Raw genomic sequence first — 25,689 nt, forward strand, 5'->3', positions numbered from 1 at the left:
AAAGACAACTATGGACAAGCGTCACTGCAGATAACATTCGTGCTGTACATGACCTTATTGAAGAAGTTCGGCACATAAACATTTCCGAAATTGCTTCACTTGTAGGAATAAGCTTTGGAAGTGCTCAAGCCATCATCAATGATGAAATCGACCTTGGGAAATTGTCTACCATGTAGGTTCCTCGTCTCCTTACCCAGGAACAAAAAAAAAAAAAAAAATTCACCAGGATGTTTGTTGGAAGCATCTGAATCGCTACGAGGAGGAAGGATATGACTTTTTGCATTGCATTGTGACTTCTGATGAAACTTGGGTTCATTACACCCCGGAGTCAAAACAAGCAAGCTTGAACGAGGTGCAACTGGCCCAGTCAAGGCCTAAACACACCTTTCTGCTGGAAAGGTGCTAGCAACTGTTTTTTTGGAACTGTGCGCGCATTTTGCTTGTAGATTTCTTGCATGAACGAAGGGCAGTGAATGCAGCTTATTACTGCTGTCTTTTGGTCGAGACAAAAGCTGCATATCGCTGGCAACCGATCCGAGATGTTCTTCTTCTGTACGACAATGCAAGGCCACACACTGGTGTTGTAACACAGGAAAAACTGGAGAAAATGCATTGGGCACCTCTGAAACATCCTTCTTACAGCCCAGACTTGTCTCCTTGTGACTATCATTTGTTTGGACCACTAAAAGAAGAACTGAGAGGAAAGCAATTTCATGATGATGCAGTAGTAGAGGCGTACATGCACAACTGGCTGCACACACGTTCTTCTGGTTTATATCTTATTTACCTAGTACTAAAGGCATTGAATTGGAATAAAGTACCATATTTGAAGCATTTATTTGATTATTGTTCACATGAAGGAGCTATACCAAATGAATGGAGAGTTGTGATAGTAGACCCCCATTGTACCCTTGAAATGTTTTGTATCTTTTTATTATTTATAAGTTTCATATTCCGTATTGAACATTTTTCTTGTCTATTACATGTTTAGTATCTTGCGATCAGAATTATTCATTTCAGGCAAAAAATCAGTACAGCCCTCAGAACCACCCACTACCTGCTTACACACTCTCTGTCATTGGTCTTAACACATGCACACACCTGAAGATTGAGGGGAGGTGAAGAAAACGGAAGTACGAGGATATCTAGCATAAACAAAATGCACGCGGAGAGGAAGGTACTTGTTTCCCCGCCTGCCCACGTCCCACTGGCTCGGGGAGAGGGGAATGTAGGGAGAAACCACACGCCTCCTTCAAGGCAACAGATGTAATATGTATGTCAACTCATTGAGGGTCAAATTCTTCAGTGTCTTTGTAATTCTTGTGTTCGAGGTCTGGCTGAAATGTTGGCAGTCTCAACTATGACTTCGTTATCAAATGACATCGCACTCAACCACTGTAAGAAAGAATGACCCTTATTTTCATCAATATAGGCCCTGTTAAATCTACTACTACTACTACTACTACTACTACTACTACTACTACTACTACTACTACTACTAATAATAATAATAATAATAATAATAATAATTGTTATCATCAAAAAACCAACGTAAAATTAACCTGGCATTAAATAATTATGATTATCAGAGACACAAGGGCGTTTGGGTAACCGTTCCTATGAAGTTATTGTCAGCGCTGATCAAACAATTAAATGCCATATATTGGGGTGGGATTACATCGTGCACACTTCATTGCATTTAAATTACAGTTAATTAATTGTTTTCCTGGATTAGGAAAAGCTAGTATAGCCAGAATTTTAACCATAGAAACGTCTTAATCATTTCCCGAAAAAATGGAGTTGAGAGTGGCCTCTGAGTGCGCAACATCGCATGCCACACCTCTTGGAAGACAAACACATGTGACGTCTTGGTTACTTCTCCTTCATCCTTTTCCTGTTTCCTTTTCCACCCAGAATTCTTGTAATCGTGATTGTACAAAGGGAAGGGTGGTAAACATAAAGCGATAACTTGGCATGTATTGTATGTAAGTTCTGGGAAAATATTCTCTCTGACTATATTAGATATGTTTGGAAAAATACTAACTGGTTTGATAGAAGGCAGTTCGGGTTTAGGAAATGTTATTCCAGTGAGGCTCATTGGAAGTAGATATAACGGATATATTAGATCCAGGAGATCAACTTGACTGTGTTGCCATTGATGTATCCAAGGCTTCTGATAGGGTAGATCATGGGAGACTACGGTAAAAAATGAGGGCTACTGGAATAGACAAGAGTTATTTAATGGATGGCTAAATTTCTTTAAAATAGAACTCACAGAATTAGAATAGGTGAGGCATTATCTGATCCTATAATGATTAAAACAGGGGTTCCACAAGGCAGTATTGTTACATGCCAGCCCTCTCTCTGTAGCCCCCTTCAGTATTTCCTGAAAGGGACTAGGGGTCAGCCGGGAGCTCCCAGCCGGAGGGCATAGTAACTGCCTCTCCCCTCTATTGTTCTCTTTGTCCTGTTTCTCATTGATCTTCTGGAAGGTATAACCAGAATTTTCTCATTCCGACTGCACCCTAAAAAGCCAGGCTTGCTGTGAACAATCTGTCAGTGTTGAGGAGTTGGACAGCACTAGTGTCAGAGTTGGTGTGGTGGGTGTCACACCGGAGTCATTGTCCTAGTAGCGACATGTTGCGAGTGTTATTGTAGTAATGCATGTGTGTGTACTAATCAGATGTAAGGCTTTTCAGGTGTTTGCTCTATTAACCAGCGTTTCGTCTTAGGTCTGGCACTAGACTCATCAGAGTGAGATGTGTCAGACCCTACCCACTGACGCTGGGGTGTATGCAGGTGAACTTATCAGAAGCCTATTATAAGAGGCACAGTCGATAACTGCATACGGGAGATAAATCTCCACAATGGAATTATTGCCCACCTAGCAATTCCGAATGGAAAATTCTAGTTCCCATGGAGGGAATCGGATATTCCCTGATTCCCTCCATGGGAACTAGAATTTTCCATTGTGTGTGTGTACTGTCGTGGAGTACCTAGGTACTCTCTCTCTGCCTCACACATGCGCACACACACACACACACACACACACACAAACAAACACGGAGAAACAGTGGAAGCAGTGTTCATTGTCTTCATGAGGGGAGTATTGTAATGCAGGTTAGCTCTGTTGAGTTGTTGCTGTTATGTGACTGCTGTTTAGCTGTTCAGTGTTGAGGAATTCAATGAGTGGAGCCGCCATGTGAAGTGACCGTGTGAGCAACAGATTTCTCAGGAGTTCAACAAAGGAACGGTCGTTGTACATATTGATTATTAACAGATTGTGTGTTCAAACCTGTCTGCATGCAGCTGTTGTGTGAAGCGACTGAGTGTGCAAAGTGAAGTGAAAGTGAGGCTACCGAGCAAGTGGTGTGCGATTTGGTCACTTAGTTATCAGCTTGCAGTCAGGAGATAGTGGGTTCCAAACCTACAGTTGGTAGCCTTGAGGATGTTTTTCCATGGTTTCACACCTGGAAAATGCTGGGGCTGTACCTTAATTAAGCCACGGTCACTACCTTCCCACTCCTAGCCCTTTCCTATCCTATTGTCGCCAAAGACTTGTCTGTGCAACACAAAGTAGATTGTAAAAAAAAAAGAAAGAAAAAAAAAAAAGAAATTGAGGCTTGTCAGTCAGGATTATTGCCCATCCCAGGTAATACCTGTGAGCCGGACTACCTGCATACAGTACTTAGGCCTAAAACTGAAGGGACTTTTCCTCTTGGTGAATCTTACAACCTGACTTCATCTTGTTTACCGTCATACCATTGTCTGTGATCCACTTTGCAATATTTTCCAGGTATTTTTTCAGTCGCTCATAATCTTATAACTTGTTTACTACTAGTAGACATGATATGGGCCTTTGTGCTTATGCCATTTCAAGAAAATAAGATGAAACTCTTTTACGTTTTGCAGACAACTTTGCTCCACATCTTCAGAAGAAAATCTTGACTGTCCACGAGGAAGTCTTCTGCAATAATGAGCGTTTGAATTTAAGAATTCTTTACTGTTGGAGAACTGTAGTGGTACACTCGTTCGTCACCAACAGTTAAGCTCCAGTTATGTATTATCACACCGTGTGTGCTTGAGAAGTATCAGAGAGGATATCAGATGAATCAGGGACAAATGTGTTGGAAGAAAATAGAAACTGATAAAATAAAAATAAATGCAACAAAAGACACCAGGATAGAATAGAACAGAGCTGAAAAGGGGAAAGAAGGAAAGAAAGTATGTGGAGAAAACCAGAGGATGATAATGATGTGATTGGAATTGGGAATTGACACTATTGTAATTAAAGAAATTGTAATTAATTAGGAAAAAACAAACATTTAGAATCAGGAGTTTACAAATTGAAGTGTCATCAATGTGAAAAAACTTATGTCAGGCAAACAGGTCGCAGTTTTACTGTAAGATACCTAGAGCATGTCAACGCTGAAAGACATAAAAAAAATTCTGCGATGGGCCAACACATGAGTACAACCGGACATCAGTTCACAACTATAGAACAGGATTTAACTATATTACAAAAAATAAACAAAGGAGCTCTTCTAAATACATTAGAAAATTTACATATTTATTTAGAACAAAAATGTAATCAGGACAATAACCTGAATGATACTGTACCGGGCGGTACACATCCGCGCCACTAATTTAAAATTTGCGCCAGTTGAAACTCTCCTACTGGAGGAAGCCTGAACTTTAACTACAGTGCTAATTCTCAAGTTTTTCAGAAGATGTCACTACTTGTGAATTTTGAAGTTTCTGAACTGGGTCGTTTTCGATGTATTTTTGTTTTGCCTGTAGTAAGAAGTGCGAACATTCTCTTCTGGATGGCACTACTGAAGGACTACAATGGTGCACCCTAGTGCGAAGTGAAAGAACTGTTTTTTTGGAGAAATTTGGTGTTCAAAAGTTTGTTCTTTGTTAAATTTCTTTCAGTCATTGTTTATGTTGGCAATATTAACCCCTTCTTTACGCCAGGTTTGAATTTAACCAATCCCGAATTTCTTTAATTAATTTATGACCAATCAGGTGTATCTTCTTCAACTTGGATATGTTGCTTAACCCTAGCCAATAAAATTCTTGTGGGAGGGTGTTCTCATTCTTAAACGCCTCGAAGTTTCCGCGAGAGTATATAAACTGCTGATTCTCGGGTCTCCGCACCACTTCAGTAACATCTTTCAGTGTGTAAAGTACGTAGCAGGGGGCGGGAAGCGCCTCTTTCTTCGGGCAGCAGTTCAACCACAAGGTAATGGCCTTTTAATAACTTATTTTCTTGCTAGCTCAGCAGTTTAACTCTCGGGGCAGGTCCGAAGTCTTTCCACCATGTAACTTTTCCCATAAAATGTAAAGACACTTAGTATCTATTCTATCTTTTAAACTACATATTGGGATAGAGAGTGCTTAACCCTCTCGAGCTCCCACTCATATTGCTTCGAGGTGAACTTATTTTCTCAACCGTTTCTTCTAGCGTAGTGTAAATTGTCTTCTCATATAAGTCACCTCTTTAGTATGGGATTAGCCCTTGCATTAACGGCCTAGTGCCAAGTAGGTTTTAAACAAAATGTATTAGGAGTGCAGCTTCGCCTCCTCTCAATTTGGTATTGTCGAGGCCATATAATATTTCTGTTTCTTCACTTAATAGGCCTCTGTAGGTTGGGTATCTTTTTACCCCTGTGTCTGTGTCCTTGGAGGACAGCTTGAAAGTCTAGTTTGGTGTGGCCTTTGATAGGCTTAAACTTTGAGAGCGGATTGCACTTTTGAAATTGATTTTGGGTGCCTCGAGGAGGCTTTATTTTTGTAATTGGGAGCAAGTGCTCCTGAACATGAGTGGGGTCTTCTGCCCCTTTGTCGAATCTTGTTTTTTGGGTAAAGTTGGGCTAATTGCTCAAGAATTGTGAGTCCAGGGCTCGAAGCCCAAATCCTGTGAATACTGTAATTGTACGTTTATTACCTTGCTACTCTGTACCTGCCATTCTTGTTATCTCTTGATTTTGCTAAAGAAAATATAACCTTGTTAAATTTTATCTTAACTTTAATTTCGTATTTTGAGACCTGTTCACCCCCGCACCTTCTTTCACCTCTGCTGTTCCACAGATACCTCGGAACAAGTGGTAGCAGAGCGTGGTTGAATGGGTCTCAATTTAGCCCCTTTTGACGGCTAAACATTGCTTTGATTCGAACTCTAACAATTTTCTCAGTTGCTGGAATTTTTGATTTTTCCTTTTTCAAAATTGTTCTGTCATCATGTCCGGCCCTCGCGAGGTTCTTCATCCTTTCTATTTGCGTAAAGAGGAATTAATTTATGAACTATCTCTTAGAAACGTTCAATCTGGAGGCACGGTTGCAGTCGACTCCAATAAACTAAAAGATTCCCTTGATTTGCCTATTACCATTCCGACTTTGGGAGAGAAAGAAATTGACGACGCTCTCTCCACGATCAATGATAATACTACTGAGCTAGCATCTGTAAGTTTTTTTTAAGTAAGTGATCCATCTCCTAATCAACTCAAAAGAGTACAGGCTAGGTTGTAGCACTTTTATAATAGGGTAGGTGATGTATTGTCTCTGAAGTTGAGTGACGTTCAGGGTAAGGAAGCTAGCGTCCTTGCCAAAAACTTGTCCCAAATGTCTAGTAAGGTTAGTCAGTTGTTATCTGGGTCTGCCATCCCTAAAGTCGACCAACCTATTGTAGTATATACTGTTAGTGGGGAGGACTCCTCGAAAGAGGAAGGAAGTAGTACTGAGGCGACTACCCAATGTACATCTGCCCCATTAGAAACTATGTCAGATCGTCGCAAGTCCATTCCTCCCTTTGTGTTAAATAATGCTCCTTCCGAATCTGTTTCTCCGCCACTTAGGCCCCTTCCTACTACGTCTCCGGGTTTCAGCAGTTTACCCCATCCATTAGCAATGTTGCTCAGAGGTATTTTTAAGTTTTCTGTTAACACTACCAGTGAAGTTATTTCATTCTTAAGGTTTTTAGTTGAATTTCAGGATCATGCCCTTGTTTTTTCTATTTCTCCATGTCAGATTTTGCAAATCATCTATCCCTATGCAATGGGTATTCTCTCAGACAAAATAGTAAGAGCCATTGCCGAGCAATCATCTATTGAAGACTTCCACGCCCACTTGCTAGCTAACTTCATTCCGGCTAGGGCAAGGTCCTCACTTATTCAGAAGTACTATTATCGTGTACAGGGGTTGGATGAAAACTTGGCAGATTTCATCCAAGATATTAAGTTTTATACTAGGGTGTTTGCTCTTCACTTCCCTGAAGATCAGATTGTACAGGCTATTGTGGAAGGTATTTCACCATCTTATAGGTCATATTTGTGTTTCGCGGCGTGCCCGCAAACCTTCTCTGAACTTGAAGCTTTGGCCGTCTCAGCGGAAGGAGTTAGATACGCCGATTCCTTGCGTGTCGCGAAAGAACCCCCTCCTTCTTTTAGTAATCCTCGGCCTCCACCTCACCGACCAGTCACGCCCCGTAAATGTTATGCTTGCGGGTCGTCCGACCATCTTCGCAATAAGTGTCCATTGATCAAATCTAGTAGGGCAAATAATGGAGCTGGTTCATCTCAAGGCTGTTTTAAATGTGGGGCTTTCGCACATATCGCCAAGAATTGCCCAAATTCGAATAGCACCCCCTCCTGCTCAACTTCTGGTGCAAATTCCACCAATGCCAATAATAAAAAATGACTAGTGGCTTCGGCTGAGTCGACTAATCCATCTTCCCGAGGCTCAGCCCCTGGTAAACAGGTCGAAAATTCAGGGAAAACTCAATCTTCAGATTTATCTTTTGAATGCCCCAAAGAATGCCTTAGGATTGCGGCGAATTTCCCCGCACCTGTGCCCTTCCTCAAAATTGAGTTAAATAATGAGCCTATAACAGCTCTATTAGATTCAGGCAGTGTTTGTTCTATTACTTCGGCTGAATGGTATTCAAAATTGAAATCTGTTTGTAAGCTTCCTGACTATTGTTCGTCTTCGGTCCAGTATGTTTCGGCTAATTCATCTCCATTAGAAATTCTAGGTTCTTTAAATGTCAAAATTCGTATTTTTAAATTTACGTGGAAAGTTAAATTGTTTGTGGCCAAGCACTTGTCTTGCCCCATAATATTGGGAGCTGACTTCATTTCTCACACTGGTCTTGTGCTCGATCTTCAGAGTAGGTCGTGCACTTTCAAATTTGCGTTTAATGGTAAAATCCCATTATTGAAATGTAATTCTGCATCATGTTCATCTATTTCGCCTACCCAGGATGAGATGTTGTTAGACCTTAGACATCTACCTGAGGAGCAGGCTGATAGTATTCGTAAGTTGTGTCAGTCGTTTCCAGAGGTGTTCTCTGATACTCTTGGTGTTACTGACCTTATTGAATACAAAATTGAGGTCACGGATTCGATTCCTGTCCGTTTTCCACCTTATAGGCTATCTCCACCTAAAATGAAGGCTCTGAAGGAAATCATTGATCAAATGTTGAAGGATGGTATTATTCGGCCCTCTAAGTCAGCGTATTCATCACCTATTTTTCTAGTCCCAAAACCCCAAGGGGGCTTCAGACCTGTCATTGATTATAGGGCTCTCAATCGGAAGGTGGTGTTACAATCTGTGCCCCTTCCTGACCTTCATTCTTGTTTTTCATGGTTTCGTAAGGCCAAGTTCTTCACCATCTTGGATTTGAATCAGGCTTATAATCAAATTCCGCTAGCTGAAGAGTCTAAACACCTTACAGCGTTTGCCACGGACTGGAATATGTATGAATACAACCGCGTGCCTTTCGGGCTCCCCACGGGAGCAGCTGTACTTACTAGATTACTAGATAGGGTCTTCTCCGACATCAAATTCGAGTACTTGTATCACTATCTTGATGATGTCGTCGTATTTTCGGAGACTTTTGAAGAACATCTAGATCATCTGCGAGAAGTTCTCAACCGCCTTCGTAAGGCCGGGTTAACTGTGAAGTTGTCCAAGGTTGCCTTTGCTAAGCCCTCCATGTCATTCCTAGGGCATATTGTGTCACCTGATGGTGTTGCTGTCGATCATTCTAGAACACAGGCCATCCGGGATTTTAAACCTCCCAAGGACATCAAAGGTATCTCCAGGTTCATTGGTATGGTGAATTTCTTCAGGAAGTTTATTCCTAACTTCGCTAATAGAGCGGCGCCCTTGAACCTTCTTCGTAGGAAAGGCATCAAATTTGAGTGGGGACCTTCTCAACAAGCCGCTTTTGAAGATCTTAAATTAGCTCTCTGTAATGCCCCTGTCCTTGCTATGCCTGATTTCTCAAAGAAATTCATCGTCCAAACCGACGCGTCGGCGGTAGCTGCAGTCCTTCTTCAAGAGACTGAACTAGGGAGGCGACCCATCACCTACGCATCTAGGACTCTATCGGCTCAAGAAGCCAAGTATTCCATCTATGAGCTCGAAGGTTTGGCAGTCTTATTTGCCTTAGAAAAGTTCCGTCTCTATCTGGAACATGTCAAATTCGACCTAGAGACGGATAATCAAGCCTTAAGCTGGGTCTTAGGTAGGCCGCGTCGTACTGGTCGTATAGCCCGTTGGGCCATCCGAATTTCTGCCTTCCAATTTGATGTTAGGCATATCAGAGGTACTGAAAATGTCGTTGCAGACGGACTCAGCCGTATGTTTTCCAACGACGTCGAGACCCATGAACCGATCGATAGTTCATCACCTCCCGAGTCCATACTATCTGAGGTTAATGCCATCTTAACAGATGCTCCCATGCTCTTTAGGGACATTGAGAAATACCAACGTGAAGATCCGACGCTGGCTCCGATAATGGAAACCCTTTCTTCTGGGGAACATGTTGTCCCTTATGTACTGAGGAATGGTGTTTTATGTTGCCCTTCGAGGCATGATAAGATGATGAAGGTTGTAGTTCCAGCTGTTCTTGTACCTATGATCTTTAGGTACTATCATGAGACCCCATTAGGGGGGCATCTAGGCATCTTTAAAACTTGTGAAAAGATTCGTGAAAGGTTCATCTGGAAGGGTATGGACGGTGAAATCCGTGAACTAGTAAAGGCTTGTAAATCCTGTTTGCTTAGTAAACCCACCATGTCCACCAAGGTAGGCCTTTTGTCTTCTCATCAGGCTTCGCGCCCTATGGAACGCCTGTATATTGATTATGTAGGACCCTTCCCCCAATCAAAGGGTAGATGGTTTTACAAGATTTTCCTGGTTATTTCCGACTAAGCTGGCTACCGCTCAGTCCACCATTACTTGTCTAAATTCCATCTTTGCTTCTTTTGGTCCGTGTCAATACATTGTGTCTGACAATGCTAAGGCTTTTACATCTAATCTATTTCGTAAATTCTGCTTTGACCTGTCCATCTCTCATGTGACAACTTCTGCTTATTACCCTCAACCATCTCTGGCTGAACGGGTTAATCGTAATCTCAGGTCCGCGCTTATTGCCTATCATCATGAAGATCATTCTAGGTGGGACACGTCCCTGCATTGGTTAGCTTTTGCTTTGAACTCGGCGGTTCATGAATCTCATAAATTTACTCCAGCTTCGTTGATGTTCAAGTTTGTCCCCAACACGCCGCTCTCTAACCTCTGGTCTCTGAGTGACATTCTACCTGAGACAATAGATCCAGATAATATTAAAGATCTTTGGAAGAAGGCTAAAGCCAATCTTAAAGTGTCTCATGAAAAGGTTAGGGAAAGATATGATCGTGGACGGAGACCCACCAATTTGAAGGTAGGTGACCAGGTGATGGTCAAGAACTTTGTTCCCGCGGGCAAGCTTGCCCCCAGATTTCATGGGCCGTGTACTATTCTAGATTTCCTTACGCCGGTTACGTTGTTATTAAGTAATCCAGCCACCGAGAGGATATTTAGGGTTCACCTGTCACAGGTGAAACCGGTGTAATTTCTGTGCTAACTTGCTTCATATAATCTTGAAAGAAATAGGAAGGTTATATTTTTTTTGAGGGGTTTCACTTTTAAGGCCTTCTGCCCTTTCTATAATGTTCTTTATATTTAAGCATTTATTGTACACCTTTCCCGACCAGTTAAACTGACATCCTGTCCTTGCCATGGCCATTACCACGCTCCCGTCTCCTGCTAACGTAACACACAGTGGCTTGTATATGAAATGAATATCTTCACGCCGCTGGCCCCTCAACCTCTCCACAAAGCCTGTGCCCTCAAAAAAAGATGATGGTCCAACAAAATTCTGCCACCGAGCTTTAATGTTTCATTGCCCCCGCAGCAGCGCGGCGCCGTACCGCCACTGAGGTGGGGTATGGGCCCGCTCCTCTTTAGTGAGGCCAAGGCTGATGTGCGGCGCACAACCTGCAACTGGCCTGCGACCTGCATGTTCGCCGCGGGCGCGGCGTGCTTCAACTCCACTACTCCTCTCATAGTGCGGGCGACCGGTATCTCAGGGTACTTGAGGGGTCCGAGCGGCCTCCTCTGAACTCAAGCAGCGGCGGCTGGTCTGGCCGTCAAACTTATCAACGTTTAAAGTACTTATTCAGCTACATGGACATTTAACATCAACAATTACTACCTTTTTTTGGATTTTACTGCAATATCTGGTGGATTTAGAAAATTGTCCTCAACTTTAAAAACTAAAAGTTTCCTTCTGAATTCAACTTCTACAAACATAAAGACATTACTTCAAAAGTTACTACAAGAATTATGAAACTGGATCCAATCATTTTTTGGAAATTTGTTGGTAAATACTTCTGCAATTAACTTCTATATCAACATCATAACTTGAACTTTGTTTTCAAACAATTTGATGTGTTACCCCTTGGTGGGACTTTTGTGGGGGGAGGTCTGTACCGGGCGGTACACCTCCGCGCCACTAATTTAAAATTTGCGCCAGTTGAAACTCTCCTACTGGAGGAAGCCTGAACTTTAACTACAGTACTAATTCTCAAGTTTTTCAGAAGATGTCACTACTTGTAAATTTTGAAGTTTCTGAACTGGGTCGTTTTCGATGTATTTTTGTTTTGCCTGTAGTAAGAAGTGCGAACATTCTCTTCTGGATGGCACTACTGAAGGACTACAATGGTGCACCCTAGTGCGAAGTGCAAGAACTGTTTTTTGGAGAAATTTGGTGTTCAAAAGTTTGTTCTTTGTTAAATTTCTTTTAGTCATTGTTTATGTTGGCAATATTAACCCCCTTCTTTACGCCAGGTTTGAATTTAACCAATCCCGAATTTCTTTAATTAATTTATGACCAATCAGGTGTATCTTCTTCAACTTGGATATGTTGCTTAACCCTAGCCAATAAAATTCTTGTGGGAGGGTGTTCTCATTCTTAAACGCCTCGAAGTTTCCGCGAGAGTATATAAACTGCTGATTCTCGGGTCTCCGCACCACTTCAGTAACATCTTTCAGTGTGTAAAGTACGTAGCAGGGGGCGGGAAGCACCTCTTTCTTCGGGCAGCAGTTCAACCACAAGGTAATGGCCTTTTAATAACTTATTTTCTTGCTAGCTCAGCAGTTTAACTCTCGGGGCAGGTCCGAAGTCTTTCCACCATGTAACTTTTCCCATAAAATGTAAAGACACTTAGTATCTATTCTATCTTTTAAACTACATATTGGGATAGAGAGTGCTTAACCCTCTCGAGCTCCCACTCATATTGCTTCGAGGTGAACTTATTTTCTCAACCGTTTCTTCTAGCGTAGTGTAAATTGTCTTCTCATATAAGTCACCTCTTTAGTATGGGATTAGCCCTTGCATTAACGGCCTAGTGCCAAGTAGGTTTTAAACAAAATGTATTAGGAGTGCAGCTTCGCCTCCTCTCAATTTGGTATTGTCGAGGCCATATAATATTTCTGTTTCTTCACTTAATAGGCCTCTGTAGGTTGGGTATCTTTTTACCCCTGTGTCTGTGTCCTTGGAGGACAGCTTGAAAGTCTAGTTTGGTGTGGCCTTTGATAGGCTTAAACTTTGAGAGCGGATTGCTCTTTTGAAATTGATTTTGGGTGCCTCGAGGAGGCTTTATTTTTGTAATTGGGAGCAAGTGCTCCTGAACATGAGTGGGGTCTTCTGCCCCTTTGTCGAATCTTGTTTTTTGGGTAAAGTTGGGCTAATTGCTCAAGAATTGTGAGTCCAGGGCTCGAAGCCCAAATCCTGTGAATACTGTAATTGTACGTTTATTACCTTGCTACTCTGTACCTGCCATTCTTGTTATCTCTTGATTTTGCTAAAGAAAATATAACCTTGTTAAATTTTATCTTAACTTTAATTTCGTATTTTGAGACCTGTTCACCCCCGCACCTTCTTTCACCTCTGCAGTTCCACAGATACCTCGGAACAGATACAATTGACAATAGAAACCCTATATTCGAAAGAATATTATCAAGTCTTGAAACTTTAGGCGAAAGAAACAACACAGACCATAAAATGATAAATAAGAACGAGCCTCCGCCATTTTGTGCATCCACTCTCCCCACCCCTTCTAAAGCCGAAGCCGTGACAGTAAGCGACATGCTTCCTCCCCTCTCCGCAGCCTTGCCTCCCCGAAAGGAGGAGCAAATAGCGGAACACACATACCATTATTATACTAGACGTAAAGCAGCTTCAAACGTTCCCCCTCCGGGGTCACGGTAGAATTGGAGTCTAACAACACTAAGGTATGGAACCATTTTATACATTAAGTTATTATGCAAAGACACATGCTTTCATTACAAAGAAAACAAATTCCTATTTTCCTCGTTTCATTACAGAAATTAAGACGAAACTCCCTTCTCAAAAAGTGACCGGCAATCAGCTTCAAAGTTCTGCATTAGACTCAATTTCGGGCACATTAAGCAAGCTCAAAATAAATAACAGCCTACCTGGAAGGAGTGAATGAAATGAGCATTCAGCAGCAATAAGAACAGTGTCAAGAAGCCATTCATTTTTCAAAAACCTTTTAACTGGAAGACAAATAGATATTTTTAGTGTAACAGAGTTGAAATTTTTAACAGCTATTCTAATGAATAGATATAGTTTTTAAGCAGGCTAACTATGTATTCATCGTGTCTCATTTCATCAACCCATTAACCGTCACATTGTTTTAACATCATTTTATTTTAATTTTATATTCAAATTAGTCTTTAAGAGGAACAGTGTACCTGAAAATAATGTATTCAGAAACTTAGCGATTCACCTAAGCTTAACAACAGCTAAAAAGCAAATAAAAAGTATCAAAAAGGTGGAAGATTTTCAATTATTGTATTGCTGACTTGTCTGGCTGGTTGAGATTGATATTTCTTTGGTGTTTCTTGATGCAAGTCCCAGTGGACTGGCATGTTTGGCCAGTGTATACCTTGCTGCAAGTACAGGGAATTTTGTACACCTCAGGATGTAATAGTGGGGACAATTTGTCCTTGTTTTTACCTAAACTGTGAGCAATTTTAGTGACAGTGCCCAACAAGGTTTTTATATTATGCTTGCAGAGGACCTTGGCAATTATGTCTGTGGTGTTGTGAATGTAAGGCAGGAAGGCAGTTCCCCTCACTTCTTCTTTCTGCGAGCTTTGCTGAGTTGTCCCTCTGGGATGCAGGGCTCTATGGATCTGTACATCGTTGTAACCATTACCTTTGAACGTGACTTTGAGTGTGTCCATTTCCTCCTGGATATTGGATGGCTCACAAATTCATGTCGATCTCATGGTGAGTGTCATGAGAATGACCTGTTTTTCTGCTGGATGATGGTGAGAATCTGCATGGAGGTAGCGATTTGAGTGAGTAGGCTTATGATAGACGGTATGTCCGGTCTCTTTCTTAAGGGAACATCCAAGAAAGGAGGGCATTCATCCAACTCCATCTCCATAGGGAATTTAATTGAAGGATGTTGCTGATTTATGGATGATAGGAAAAACTTAAGTTTTTCCTATCATCCTTCTCAGTTCAATACGGACAAAAAATGAAATTCTTAGGTTTAAATTAAAAGTTGCTGATTTAAGCGGTTTAAAAATTCCTGAAGTTTCTCAGGACCTTCTGTCCATACCACAAGTGTGTCATCCACATACCCCCACCAAATCATAGGTTTGACGGGCACCGAAGCAACAGCCTCCTTCTCAAAATGCTCCATAAAGAAATTAGCCACTACCAGCGAGAGTGGACTTCCCGTAGTAACCATCCGTCTGTTTGTAAAATTGCCCACCCCACAAGAAATAGCTCAAAGTCGTGTAGTGATGAAATAGGCTTAGTAATGTCCTCACAGATGCTCAATGAGAGAAATGACAGAGTCAGTTGGCCCTTTAGTGAACAAGGATTCCACATCGAAACTCACTAGAAGTGCATTGCATTGAAGGTTTATGGTTGACAACTTATTAACAAAATACAGAGAGCTCCTAATGTGCAATTCAGTAGTCCTATATGTGGCTGATGCAACTTGCTTAGATATTTAGACAAAGCATACGTAGGAGAGCCTATCGCACTAACAGTTGGTCTAAGGGGAACGTCGTCTTTATGGATTTTAGGAAGTCCATATAATCTAGGTAGCACTGCATCCCCCAGAGTCGGATATTTAGCCTCCTCTTTCGAAATTGAAGATTTCCTTGCGAGCTTCACAGTGGTGTTGTATGTGCAAGTGGTAGAGTCATGTAACCTCAGTCTGTAGACAGGCTCTGACAACGTAGCCAAGACTTGTTCTCATACTCACTGATGTTCATTACCACTGTCACATTACCCTTAAAGATGACCCTGAACTGACCCTACTCTCAGCTGAACAAGAAGCTGTGGAAGTGTGTACACCGGTTATGCTCCTCCCTCGCCTCTCACACCGTCTCACTTCAATATCATCCTCTGGTTTTCTCCAAATACTTTCTTTCTTTCCATTCTTCAGCTCTGTTCTGTTATAATCCTGGTGTCTTTCATTGCATTTATTTTTATTTTATTTTATTAGTTACTATTTTCTTCTACCACATTCATCCCTGATTCGTCTGATATCCTCTCTGATACTTCTCAAGCATACACGGTGTGATAATACATTGTTGGAGCTTAATTGTTGGTGATGAACAAGTGTACCACTACAGTTCTCCAATGGTAAAGCATTCTTAAATTCAAACACTCATTATTGTAGAAGACTTCCTCGTGGACAGTTGAGATTTTCTTCTGAAGACGCGGAGCAAAGTTGTCCGTGAAACGTAAGAGTTTCCCTTTGTTTTCTTGACATGGCATAAACCCAAAAGCCCATATCATGTCTACAAGTACGGGCTGTGAAAGCATCAATGTTAACATTATTTACTGCTGTATAACATCATCTGCAAAAAGACTTACCCTTAATTCCAGTTCTTTACTCATACCATTAATACACATAAGAAAACATGAAGGTCCAATAACACTACCTTACAAGAGACTCCCTCTTAATCATTACAGGATTAAACAATGCATTGGCACTGCTGGTAGCTCCAAGTAGCCTACGCAGTGGCCTCCACGGTATGCACTAGCCATGCATCTTGGTGGGTGTGCTAGGTACCAACTGATGAGCCCACCTTAGCATACGGGGGCGAAACACTGGCAGCCAGGAATCACTTAGCTGGAAAATTTATAATGTCCAATAACGGACCATTTATATTGGTACTACATGTTGAGCTGACTGACCTGTAATTATCCGCTTTATGTTTATCACCCTTTTCTTTATACACTGGGACTACTATAGCAACTTTCCATTCACTTGGTATAGCTCCTTCAAATACTTCATTTACAGCACTATACCCCAACCTACTGTATTGTATGATGTCTAAATAATCTATTTCTTTACTGTCTTTTTTCCTTGCTCGTTTGATGGCTTATTTGTTAACTATGACAAAGTATTATGGATTTATTTGTGAATGAGTTAATGATTTTCTTGATTACTCTCTGTTCTTTTACAGTTTATAAAAATAATTTTATTTTTTTCTTACAGAAGCATCACTATCGTGAACTCTCAGAAAGTGCACAAAAGAGTTTAGGAGAAATCCCAGATAAATTTGTAGAATATTGGATTTGCCGATTTCCTCTGTTGCTTCTACATACTTGGCTTGCAATGCAGTGTGTCAAACATGAGCCTATTTTTAGACGTTACTACCATGAAAATTATAATTTCAGTCATTATCGGAAACATGAAGTGGAGAATATAGCTTTAAGCACTCAGCCAATGGATACTACTGCATTCAAATATTTTGCACCACAATTAAGGAAGCTTCAAGATTATTCCCATAAATTTCAAGCTGTAAATAGTGATGAGGTACTAAAACCTAAGGCCATATCAGAATTCTTCACCAGAGAAATAGTGGTTCATCCATGGAAAGGGAATAAATATTCCCCAAAACACAAAAGACAAGGTATTAAAGAAGGAAGTGAAAATGCAAGCAGTGGAGTACAAAATGCAAACAATCATACAAATTGGAGAATACGAGACAGTCCTTCAAATTGTATAACCAACTTAGAAAACAGAGAATGTTATGATGATACAAAAAACGTAACTTGCACAAAACAAGCAGATTTGAAACAAAATGTACCTGTTGTGGATAATGAATTACAAGAGACCAATACAGCCAGATATGAAAATAAAAGAACGAGTGAATTTAGGGACTCAAAATCATCATTTGTGGAAGCTGTGGATGGAAGATATCAGAGGCAGTTAGGTGCAGAGTTGCAGTCTGGTTTGAAAGTTGAGAAAGACAGATCTCTGTTTAGAGAAAAAGCTTATTCTAGAAAATCTGGTGGAACTCAAGGAGGACAAGGATGGCGAGAGAGTCGCAATCATAAAGGGAGAAAGCTAAAGCCTGTTGAAGTACCTGTGGAATGGTGTTTACCGGATTCCACTTGTAACCAATAGTATAAGATCAAGTGATCAGTTCCAAATTTGCAAATAGAAATGTACATAATGTAAGTAAAGCAAAACTTTCTCTGTTATACTTAGCACACACATACTGACTGATGTAGTTTTAAATAGTAACTGGTCGATGTTCCTGAAATGATCCATGATCTGTACAGCTAAGGAACCACTTTACAGTATCCTGAAATTTAATTGAAACCTACTTGCTCAAGAATATAACTTTGTTTGATGAATTTTTGCCAACCTGGAATATAACTTAAGTGTGAGTATTATATACACTTAGAAGATTATTAAGATGTATGCTTTCCTCAGCCAGGCAGGTAATAGTTCACATAAAATCTTTCATTGTTCTTCATTGTCTGTGCATTTAAGTTTAGGTATGAGAGTAAAACACTCCTATTATTTGAAATGTGTATGGAAGTTTTTATCTGGTACATTTTCCAGGATGAGAAGGTTTAGCACAAAATCTTCATATATATATAAAATGTAAACTGTCCACCTCCATAGTGTAAAAATAAGCACAATTGGCTACCATGCTCGGAGGCTGGGTTCAGTTCCCAGTTCCCAGTTTTTCTGGAAATTTATGATTAACTTGAGGGCTGGTGTGTGGTTTAAAAGGTACCTGCATCTCACCTCCATTGGGGGTGTGACTGAAAAGAGTTGCATCTCCTCAGGATGAGGACACAAATTTACTTAGCGTACTGTATAACCTGAACAGAGCAGAGGCAGAACACCATTTTTGTCATATCCCTGTTCTTCCTGTCACGGTCTGGCTCCGTGACTAAATGGTTTGCATGCTGGCCTTTGGTCACAGGAGTCCTGGATTTGATTCCCGACAGGGTTGGGAATTTTAACTATCATTGGTTAATTCCGCTGGCACGGGGGTTGGGTGTATGTGTTGTCTTTATCATAATTTCATCCTCATCACAACATAAAGGTCACCTACGGGTGTCAAATCAAAAGACCTGCACCTGGCAAGCTGAACATGTCCTCGGACACTCCCAATACTAAAAGCCATACGCCGTTTCATTTTCTGTCACTCTCATTCCAGTATTATGTCACAATCACTCTCTGTAAGTGTATTATTGCCCTGTAGCTTAAACTGATTTTCCCTGGATAAATATTTATTATACATTTACAGTTTTTTTTTTTAACCATAAGTTGTTGAAGGTAATTTACATGCAACCTGTCTGTCTGATAAGCTATTTGATTATTGATATTTGATTTGATTATTGTCTCTGATTGTACTAAAATTATTTGCATGGTTCTTAGTTTGTAATGTGTGTCTTAGAATTTGAAATAAGGCTCCGTTCTATCATTTATCAGGAGCAAGAGTGGAAAAGTTCTGTGAATAACTACGAATGAAATGGTGACGAACGTACCATTTCCACTTCTATTGGGTAACGTCTAAATTCAAAGCTCATTGTTTTAGAAGCCTTTCTCGAGGACAGTCCATATTTTCTTCTGATGACGCACAGCATAGTTCTCTGTGAAACGTAAAGAATTTCACCTTATTTTCTTGACACGGCATAAGCCCAAAAGCCTATATCATGTCTACCTCAGGATAGTTGCTCAGGATTAAATCACTTTGCTTCTCAGTCTTATTGAAGTGTGATCATGTGCACTCAGGTATGGAGTTTGAATATGTTTCAGAAATAAGATTGAATTCTCTTTCCTTTTCCTTGTGAAATTAAATGATATCAGCTCACTGTTCTTAATTTTAGTTGCCTACAGATAAAAAGAATATTAACCCAGCATTACTCGCTAGGTCTTTACGTGCGCCGTTACTCGCTAGTGAGCGCATTGCTCCCCATTATGTTTAAAGGTCATAATATGCCCATATAAACATGGAGGTATTGTTAATACGTCAATTTGAGATATTTCTTTATTTAAGAATTTGACCAAGCAGAGTGGCTGTAGAGCCAAGCTCTCCATTTGGGAGGCGCGTGAGTTCGAACCCTACCGTCGGTTGTCCTGAGAATGGTTTTTTATGGTTTCCTGTTTACACTTCCAGGCAAATGCCGGGACAGTTTCTATTCATAGGCTACAGCCGATTCCTTCTACTTCCTTACCCAATTTCATTCACTATCATTCATTTAATCTTCATCAGCTCCTCAACGAAGGTTGGCATCAAGAAGGGCATCCGGCCGTAAAACAAGCAATATAAATTAATCTCACCTCATCCCCGACCCCGTATCAAGAAACGAGACTAAGGGGTGGACAGACATTTTATTTAGGAACACGAATGCTTAAATTTAAACAACCGGGCTGAGTGGCTCAGGTGGTTGAAGTGATGGCCTTCTGCCCCTAACTTGGCAGGTTCGATCCTGGCTCGGTCCGGTGGTATTTGAAGGTGCTCAAATATGTCAGCCTCGTGTCAGGAAAGTCAGTTGAGTAGTCCTGGTGTAGGTCCCATACACTGAAACCGTACATTAATTTGGGTCTTTCCGGAGACCTATATGCCCTGCCTTTTACTTCCTTACTACAACCCTTAAATACCCTATAACCATATGAAGAAATCTGTATCCTTCTTTACAAGCTTGTTAATTTGATTACCCAAATGAAGATCATTCCTTATATTAACACGTAGGTACTTACAGCGATCCCCATGAGATTCTATCACTCCATCAACACAGTAATTAAAACTGAGAGGACTTTACCTCTTGGTGAAGCTTACATCCTGACTTTTCCTCCCGTTTACTATCTTACCATTGTCTGCCATCCATCTCACATCAACATTGTCTAGGTTCTTTTATAGTCGCTCACAATCCTGTAACTTATTTACTACTCTGTACAGTTAACATCATACACATATAGCCTCATCTGTGATTCTAGTTCTTTACTCATATCATTTATATATATAAGAAAACATAAAAGTCCAATAATTCTGCCCTGTGGGACCACCCTCTTAATCATAACAGGATCAGGATAGTGAATGAATAAAGAAATACTGGAAAGACAGGAAGGCAAGAAATAGAAAAAAATAATGTACTTCATATGGTCCAAAGCTGGCTAAGATCGAAGAAAAATAATAATAATCACCACCAAACTACCTGGCTGTTTATAAGGGAATAATCTTGCCTCGGAGACCTGGTGCCTATGTAAACATGATGTTCATTGTTTAAAGAGTTTCCAAATGAAATGTCTAAGGAAGTTTCCTAGTGAAGTGGCAAGGTTCTGCAAAGATCCAATATGTATATCATGAAGTCTCTGCTGTAGTATAAATTAAGAAAACTTTAAGGGATTTAAATATTTGTGCATATTTGAATATGCAATCATCGATAATAGTATCCAGTTTAAAATAAAAAATAGTTTATTCTGAAACTCTTCCTGAAGATTATTCATACCTGATCATTACTACACAAAACGAAGGCTACTTCAGCCGTAGCTCCTCCAAGGTCACAGTAGGAGTGGATTTTGACAACAACAAGATTATGGGGAGGCTCCTTTATTAATAGCAAAACAGCAATCAGCTTCAAGGTTCCTGAACTAGCCGAATTCAAGAGACATTTTGTAAATTTAAAACAAATAGCAGCCACCTTGGAGGGAGTAAATGAAGTGAATACCTAGCAATATTCAGAACAGTGACAAAGGAAAGTTATATTTTTTCAAAAACTTTTGTTAGAAGACAAGCGGAATATTTTAGTGATAAAAGTGGTGGAAACATTTTTTACAACATCTGTTCAAATGAATAGAAATAATTTTTTAAAATAGGCTAACTGTAAGTAGATCCATTTCCCTCTCATTTCACTACCCCATTCAACCATCCACATTGTTTTTAATTTATTTTAATTTATTTTAAATTTACGTAGTATTTAAGAAAAACAAGGTACCTGTTTAGGAGTTCTTAAAAAGATAAATACTTAGTGAATCACCTAAGCAATGTAAAACAGCTGAAGATGTTCTAAAAAGGAACAAAACATGTACTGTGTATGATTAATTGATTTGCTAAAATGCAAATATAAGTATCAAAAAGGTAGAAGATTTTTTATTGTTATTAAGTCTTTGTTAACAGGATTTGATACGGGAAATGAAGCTGATTTCTTGCAATCTAATAGGGTATGGAAGAGCTTAACTGCTATGTTCTTAAGGAAGACAGGACTGAAGCCATCTGGACTAGTAGACTAGAACAATAACAGCTTTGATTTTTGAAAAATCAGCATACTATAAACAGGTGTAGCAAAATTAGAAGTAAAATATTCACTGAAAAATTCCAGTCTATCTGCTCCACTGGCTGCAGAATGGTCCCTAATCACAACTTTTGGTATTCGTTGATTGTCTCTTCTGTTGTTTATAAGTGACCCAAACCTTTTACTGTTGTCTTACTTCAAGATAGGTTGCATAAATATACTCTGAGTAATCATGTCTTGATAAGTATTTGTGGTGTTTACAAAGATCAGATTTTTATTATTTCTCAGAGGGTGTATTCTGCCATTGTCTCCAGGCTTCAGATTTGTTTAAGTTGATTGCTTTTGGTATCAATCTTCTTACATTGGAGACATTTTGTTGACATTCTATGTGTAGGATCAAGGTCACTGATCACAGTAAGACATCATGACAGATAGATTAGCAGAGACATTATTTATTAACTACAGTATGTAAGAACAAATCTATCATTATTCTGTATCCTTAGGCAAACCCACTATGGATAAGATACTGTAGAATAAATGTATAAAATTTACCTGATAAAATTAATATTCCTTCTTTTAATCTGGTAGAAACCTTATGATAGTCTGATATTTTGCTATAGAGCTATTGAAATTTCATTAAATTTCAGTATTCTGTATTGGTAGTATGCCGCAGTATAACTAAATATAATTTGTATATTGTACCTATTACACTAACGTTTTTTACATTGGCTAAATGCAAATACAGTGAAACCTCATTAGTGCGTTCCTCATTAACTTGTTTTCCCACTTAGCATGTCATAAATTTGAAGTCCCGATTCTCATTGTATTAAATCTGTATACAAATTACTCACTGATCACGTCACAAGTTTTTGCTATTACTACTTACGATCACATTTTTCCTGGCCCTGGAAATGTTACTTGTCATCCCTTGTGAAAGGAATGTGATTTCCAACTCAGATAAGAAAGAGCCTTCACCACAGTTGCGTGATTACGGGAAAATGCCTTGAATTCCTGAACATCATAAGATAAGTTGCAACTTCGGGGGGGCCTCAGGAATGTTTAGTTTTGCTTACTGGTTAGCAGCGAGATTGCTGAATAACACCTGTTTGTGCTTGTATTTTGCATTCCATTTAGAAATTAGAAATGCATTTTGTGTTGAGTGGTACAGTGAAGGGTACCATAGCAAATATTTGTCGCCTGATAGCCTACATCTGGATGAGGAAAATAATCATATGAAGTTGACTAGTGTGGTGCATAATTCTTGTGACAGCCTAGTTATGGATTCGGAAAATGTTGTGAAATTCCTTACTGATGAATACAAGATTAAAATCTATCAGAAAGTGGACTGGCACCCACATTTAAGCGTGCAGAGGTAGTGTGAATGTTGAAACTTACACCTTCGAGATTTGACTTGATCATTCGAGTTGGTCTGATTGAAATTTTGTTGAGTCAAAATGGCGGCCAAAGTCACAGTCTCACATGGTCGAGGTCGAGTGTAACCTCCAGTTCAGTGTCTAAAAATGTGAGCAGAAAATGATGTTTAATTACCCACTGGTGTGAAATAAAAGTCTTCTACTACAATTTGTTTTAGAAAGAGTGTGGTCTGCAATAATACATATTTTTATGGCCCCCGGTGCAAATGTTTTCATACATGTTGTCTGGTGTTTTTTTTTTTTTATATGCACCTTTCAGTGCACTGTTGTTATTTTATAATCACCAGTGGAAAAGGTTTTCATATTTGTTCTCTCGTGTTTTTCACATCTTTTAATATTCTACACTCATCTTTAGAAGTGGTACCCGCGTAAAATACCATCATATTGGAAAAAATCATATTAGTGTTTCCATGTCCTTGCTGGATAGTTTTTATTTGTGTATGCATTAGTACGTTTTCTCGTTTAACACGTTCTTTTTCCTTGTCCCCTACAGAAACGTCTTAACAAGGTTTTACTGTGTATATTTTCCATAGTACTTATCGACATTATACTATCACATTGTACAAGATATATAGTATTAATTGGGAATTAATAAATTCATTGAGAAAAGCTACAATGAAAGTACTCCGTCATTCATTGTAGCTTTTCTTCATATTATGTCATGTTTAGCCAGAGTTACCCACCACCAGATGGAGTTTACTGTACAGCCAGCGACTCAACGCAGTAAAAAATCCTGACTCTCTAAACGAGCCAATGCTTCAGGCAAAGGAGCTTCTGTAGGTGGGTGCTGGCTCCCCATTGGAGGAAACGTCACTGAAATCTTGCATGCAGGGTCTGTTCTCCAGATTAAGGGTGGCTGCTAAAGATGCCTGTTCTCCGGGTTAAGGGCGGCTTCATTGAAACCGTGCAGTTGGGTATAAAATGCCTTTGAATGTGGTGAGCCCTCTGTAATAATAGCCTATATGAAGCATCAGAGTGGATCAGGACAAGGAGAGGGCAAAATGAATGTTAGTGATCCACTGTCTGACCCAGGAGCTTCCTGGACTAGGGTGACAGAAGAAGTATGTTTAGTTCTCCCTCTCATGGAAAGTTGGATCCTTAAAAACCACTGTTATAGCTTAAACAATCACAGCTGGCATCACAATGATAACTAAATAAATTTTCTGGGCTTGGACAGTGGTCCATTCGAGCTCATAACTCCCAACATTTTGTATATCAGTAGACTAAGTGACCTTAAGAGAGTGCAGATCCTTCAGAATACCTGGCACAATATTCTGTGAAACATTGGGAGGTATAAACTCAATTGGACTACTCAGAATTGCCAAGGGCTCATAATGCAGCTGCTGTCTTTCTTAAGGAGGAGCATCTCTTCCATATTGTAGCCCTGAAATCTTCAGGAGTCGCCAGAGTCAGACAACAGACAATGGGAAAATTGGACACTCAATATTTTGCCTACATACCTCTCTCTTTTATCTTTTAGCAGAGAGAGAGAGAGAGTGTATGTGGTACACCATGAGATTGTCTGCAAATGTGTGTTGATTTTTATTGTCTGTATTCAGCTGTGATAATGGGATGTGTGTATCAACAAAATATGTTTTCATAATGTGAGAGAGATGAATTTCTGAATAATTGTATGTGTTTTTATTGTAAGATATTGTATATTATGAATAAGTGAAATGGACTCTGAATAGAACATTTATCATGTTTTTATATCAGAATATATTTTAATTGAAAAAAGGGGTTTTATAATGTTGTTCACACACTTTGTATCATGAAAGTTGACCAAATATATTATATATTTACACGTTGTACTGATTATTTCTTACCAAAAAACCTGAAAACTTCAGATATATAATATCTGCATATTATTGCTTTGGAAACTTACAGCAATGCCCGCTTAGTTGATTTTATTAAGTATAGAAGATACGTAATCTTTCATCCCAAAAGTAACATGTTTCAGGCTACATGAAAATGTATCTGATATATGCCCCAAGACCAAACAGCAAATTTTCAAAATGCACTTAGGAGTGACTGAATTAGAGATACCTGAATAGTAGCGCGTAACACCTACGTTTGACCGGATGATGGAGGCGATGCAGCATGAAATAGTCTCCATAACACACCAGGAGCTTTGGAAAGACATGCTGGTCCATGACTATTGCACAACCACCCATACTGCATAGAGATTGCTTGGAAGAGAGTCCAGGGCATTCCTCTCAGTAGTATCCCACTTGTGTTCAATAGGATTAAGGCCAGATGATGCTGGGAGCTAAGCAAGCGTCATCCTGTCCATGGAGTGTTTGTCAAACAAACTGGCCATAATTTG

At 39.8% G+C, this 25,689-nt stretch overlaps 1 protein-coding gene across 1 annotated transcript in view; it reads left to right on the top strand.

Annotated features, from left to right (window-relative positions):
- Positions 1-25,171, top strand: part of LOC136886360 (serine/threonine-protein kinase/endoribonuclease IRE1) — a 387,729-nt gene extending 362,558 nt beyond the window's left edge. The window contains exon 16 of the mRNA XM_068231041.1: positions 16,886-25,171. Coding sequence (XP_068087142.1) covers positions 16,886-17,800 — 915 coding nt within the window. The 3' untranslated portion in view covers positions 17,801-25,171. The remainder of the gene's footprint in view (positions 1-16,885) is intronic.
- Positions 25,172-25,689: the final 518 nt, after the last annotated feature.

Source organism: Anabrus simplex, chromosome 1 (genome assembly GCF_040414725.1).
Source record: "Anabrus simplex isolate iqAnaSimp1 chromosome 1, ASM4041472v1, whole genome shotgun sequence".
Classification (NCBI taxonomy): Eukaryota; Metazoa; Arthropoda; class Insecta; order Orthoptera; family Tettigoniidae; genus Anabrus; species Anabrus simplex.